This window comes from Pygoscelis adeliae, unplaced genomic scaffold (genome assembly GCF_000699105.1).
Source record: "Pygoscelis adeliae isolate BGI_AS28 unplaced genomic scaffold, ASM69910v1 Scaffold57, whole genome shotgun sequence".
Taxonomy (NCBI): Eukaryota; Metazoa; Chordata; class Aves; order Sphenisciformes; family Spheniscidae; genus Pygoscelis; species Pygoscelis adeliae.
The window spans coordinates 15,919,050-15,923,409 of NW_008825615.1; the positions used below are offsets into that span (position 1 = coordinate 15,919,050).

The window sequence follows — 4,360 nt, forward strand, 5'->3', positions numbered from 1 at the left end:
TTCCGCTTTTTCAAGACCACTCATCATTGCAGAGAACATGGGAGCGGGAAGTAGGGGGAAGCTCCTTTTTACTCTTACGTATACATTTCAAATACTTTGTTAGAGTTTTCCCTCACCTTTTACAGGTATTTCCCACTTCCAAGGGCACAGAATTGGGCTAGCGAGAGCTGATCGGGTAACTGCTATTCAGCCATGCCACTTCCTGAGGCATGCCTTACTGCCACCGTGTCTGGATAGTTATTCCCTCTTCCAGTCCCAGCTGACTTGTGATTTGTAACTCTTGCTAATGTTAGCACTTCCAAAGTTAGCCATTTAATACAGACAAAAAAGCCTTTAAAAAAAAAAAAAAAAAAAAAAAAAGCTTGAGAACGCTTAACTCTTGAAAGACATGCCTGAAAATGAGTATTCATCTCAGAGATTCAGTAAAACATAAAGTCTGTGTTCAACTGAAACCTTTTAATTAAAACCCCTCTCTTGCTCTCTTTGAAAGGACATGCCCAAGCCTGCTTTTGTACGCTTCGGACAAAAGTGTCTTTCTCTGTAATTATACAATGCACTAAACACAAACGAAATTACATCTCGGTGCAGCACATTTAAAAAAAAAAATCGTTAAGAAGAACAAACAAGCCCAGGACCTCTTTTTTTTTTTTGGTCAGCGTTTGAAAATGATTACCCCCACAAACAATTTACAAGCATAGTTGGAGGCTATCGGAACTGATTGCTCTGTCTAGGAAATTCTTAATTGGAGCCGTGCTGCAGGAATTCGCAGGGGTCAAGGGCGAGCGCGCTCCCCGCAGCGCGCTTTGCAAATGACCCCCCCCCGGCAGGAAGGCACTGGCGAGGCCGGGAGGGAGGAGCAGCTCCGCTCCACATGTCTGCCTGCTCTTATCAACTTATCATATAAGGGAAGGAGAGTGATTGATTCGGGTGCCGAGGCCGCAAAATCTTGACACGGGCGAGGAGAAGAAAGCCTCACGGCTTGCGGGCCGAGCGGGGCCGGCTCCCGCAGCTTCGAGGGGGCCGCTTTTTGCAACCGGGACGGTAAAAAAGCCCAGCCCGCCTTCAGGCGGCACATGGCAGCAGAGCACTCGATTTCAGCGCAGGTTAACTAGGTCTGGGCTCTCGCTCGCGCGCCAGAGCACTCTAGGTTTGCTGGGTTACCGCAGGAATTAAAATGCAGCTGACTGTTTACTTCTTTTTGGGCTGCAGTGTTTTCTTAGCTTCAGGATACAACTCCTTTAGTAAGAGCATGGAGACGATAGGCAAGAAGCAGTACCAGGTCCAGCATGGGTCATGCAGCTATACCTTCCTTCTGCCCGAGACGGACAACTGCCGATCTTCTACTTCTTACGTGTCCAACGCAGTGCAAAGGGATGCACCTTTAGATTATGACGACTCGGTTCAAAGACTGCAACTACTTGAAAACATCATGGAAAACAACACTCAGTGGCTAATGAAGGTAGGATAAGATCATTTCTATTCTAAAAATCTTGTTTCCAGCATCCTCTTACCGATTTCATTGTGGGTTTTTTTTTTCTTCTAACGGTTTTGAAATTCACAAAATGCATTATCTAAACTAAATTTCTGAATTACCTTTCAATCAAAAAGTTGTTTTGGAGTCTGAGAACACAATTTTACTGACTAGGAAGGAACAGAGAACTGCGCTGTTCTGCAGAGCTTGTGCTTTAAAGTTTGTCATTGCATTTGAGTTCCTTGGACAAACAGTAACTACATATGCAGGCAGACTGCGAGCACGTCTGAAATTTCTGACATGGAAGAACCACCTACTAATTTATAATTAACTGACAAGGGCTATTTTGTCTCTATTTAAAGAATATAGAATGTACCTTTACCTGAAGCATGTTTGAAAAATGGTATTTGAAACATGATTTCAAAACTTGCATGCAGAAATGAACATATGTCAGCTCCACTGATAAAGAATTGTAATTCTAAGCAAAGACTGCAAGTCTGACTTGCAGTGAAATTAGCCTGGTGAAGTGACAGAATTTCAAGAAAGTTCATTAGCGGATATCTTTCGCATCCTGTAAGATTTCCACTCAAATATACAATATCCAAGGGAAAAATATTCTGGAAAAGGTGTTGCAGATACCACATAGCTTCCTTTAACGCAACTCCATTGTAAAGAAGGGAAAATGACATGTTTATTGCCAAAGCGGCAACATTTGTAAAATCATACCTTGAACAGCAGAAAAAAAAATTATGCTGCTTATAGTCTTAATATTACTGGAGAATAAACCTGATCACTATTCCACATTTTAATAGAAACTCACTTGATTCTAAGTGCTATACTAGTTCAATAGATCTGGATTTAACAAACCTTCATTTCACTGGTACCTGAAAAGGTCTGATAGTATAGTTTAATTGCATAGTAAATTTATGAGTGTTTATGTTTCACACCAAGATGCCTGTCTTCTAAGCAATAAATATTTTGAGGACTTAACTGAGCAGTTGACATAGTATCTCCAAATAAGTGTTCAAGTGATGTCATAAGTGGTTTTTTCATAGAGAAAGAAATATTTGTTGCGAATGGGCAGAATTCACAATTCTCTGAGTAGCCAATTCTATGCTTACATGATTATAACATAATTTTGCATTAGGGTTCACTTCTCTCATCAGCTACAGTGTTACAGAACTAGCATAAGCCAATCAAAGGAACCTGCTAGAGAATTTGTGTGTGTTAGAAACAGAAGTCACACTTCAAAGCAGAAAGCACAGTGTTGTCATCTACCTGAAGATGAACCTTGATGCTTAAATCCAAAATGCATACACTTGAAGGCTGCAGTGTGGGCCTCTAAATCTGTCTTTATGGGTTTTGGATGCTTAATTTAGACATCCAAATAATGTCAGTTCAGTAGCTTTTGTTTTTTAATCTCACAGGCAAACATACACATTAATTTACAATGCTCACTATTGTAATGTTAAGACCAACATTAACAGATGTGCAATGCAGGATTAAAAACACACAAAGTAAAACAGTCTAATCTACCCAGCTGCTAAGCAATTTCCTAACGTAAATAGTAAAATCACACACAGGACTCCAGTGCTAAATGCCACTTAAGTAGGCAAACACAGTATCGTAAGTGGCATCAGGTAAACACAAACCAGTAAGCAAATTCCAGCATCCTTATTTAGTAAAAACTATGCTTTTTCCTGTCAGTCCCTGGGAAATCAGTTACAAGAGGAATAGGATAAGTATATCTAACCCATTCTTTGGGGGATCAAAAGGCAAATTCTATTTTACAAGACAGAGAAATGTTTCTTTTATTTGAGCAAAGATTTCCAAATAAGATGCTTTAGAATAGCCTGATTTTTTTGTAGCTGTTCCACATCTAAACATCCTGTAAAATAACTGCTGTTTGTAAAATAACTGCTGTTTGCCTTTTTCACTATTTTAACACCTGCTCTTTATGTCATCTGTTTTAGTCACAAAGAGACTCCAACAAAAGTAGCTTTTCCTCAGATTTGCTTTGCTAGAGACACCTGGTCTGCAAGTGAAGATGAAAAGCAAACAATAACCTTTAAAGTTGCTTACAGTTTACTTGCTGTTTTTTTAAGGTCACTAATACATGTTCCTAGGTTCATATTTCAACTTACCAAAATATAATACTAGATTAGTCAAGGCATGGCAAAATAAAAATTGTTCACTTAGTCTCTATACTGTATTGAAAGTGTAATATAAGATTGATTTTAAAAATAACCTGACATTAACTTCTCAGCAATTGCACAAAAAACTGCTTTAGGTCTTGCTTTTTAAAAAAGTTATTTTTGCGCATTTAAGAGGCAGCACCTGTTTTGTTCTGAAGTTGTGTAAAAAAAATACATTACAAACTTTTAGCGTGAATTAACCTTTAAACGTTGTTCCTGAAGTATTGCACATCCCAAAACATTTTTACACCCCTCCCCCCCTCCTGCCTTTAATCCATCAACTAAAGGAAACATTCTGTTTCTGAATGAACGCTAGGCTGTATGAATGGAACAGCATGGGAAGTGTGCGCTTCATCTGGTTAATGGACAAACACAATGGGAAGAAAATGAGTTACGTAGGTCCAGGTTCTTTTCTGATCTCCTCCTGCATAGGGAGCAGAAGACTTTGTTCTACGATTGCTACAAATTGCTGCTTCATGAAAACACATTTTTTTTGGTCTGAACTGTATTAATGCCTTATGTCACTACTGTACACACCGTACATAAAACTGGAATGTCTTTTCAAAAGTAGATTATGTTTAAGCATTCAGATGACATACTAGAACAAACCACTATTCCACCTAATCCAGTGGTTAGTAATAAGCGATGCTGTAGAGCAAAGGCCAAAACCCTAGATCAACTGTGCAGCAATATG

At 39.2% G+C, this 4,360-nt stretch overlaps 2 protein-coding genes across 4 annotated transcripts in view; one reads left to right on the forward strand and one right to left on the reverse strand.

The window, feature by feature from the left end:
- The window catches only part of MCPH1 (microcephalin 1), a 183,353-nt gene that overhangs the window by 37,521 nt on the left and 141,472 nt on the right, over window positions 1–4,360 (reverse strand). The gene's annotated exons all lie outside the window — the stretch shown is intronic.
- ANGPT2 (angiopoietin 2) overlaps window positions 1,067–4,360 on the forward strand; it is a 49,307-nt gene continuing 46,013 nt past the window's right edge. For all 3 annotated transcript variants that reach the window (XM_009333198.1, XM_009333200.1, XM_009333201.1), the window contains exon 1: window positions 1,067–1,459. In XM_009333198.1, the coding sequence (XP_009331473.1) occupies window positions 1,175–1,459 (285 nt within the window). In that variant the 5' untranslated portion in view covers window positions 1,067–1,174. The remainder of the gene's footprint in view (window positions 1,460–4,360) is intronic.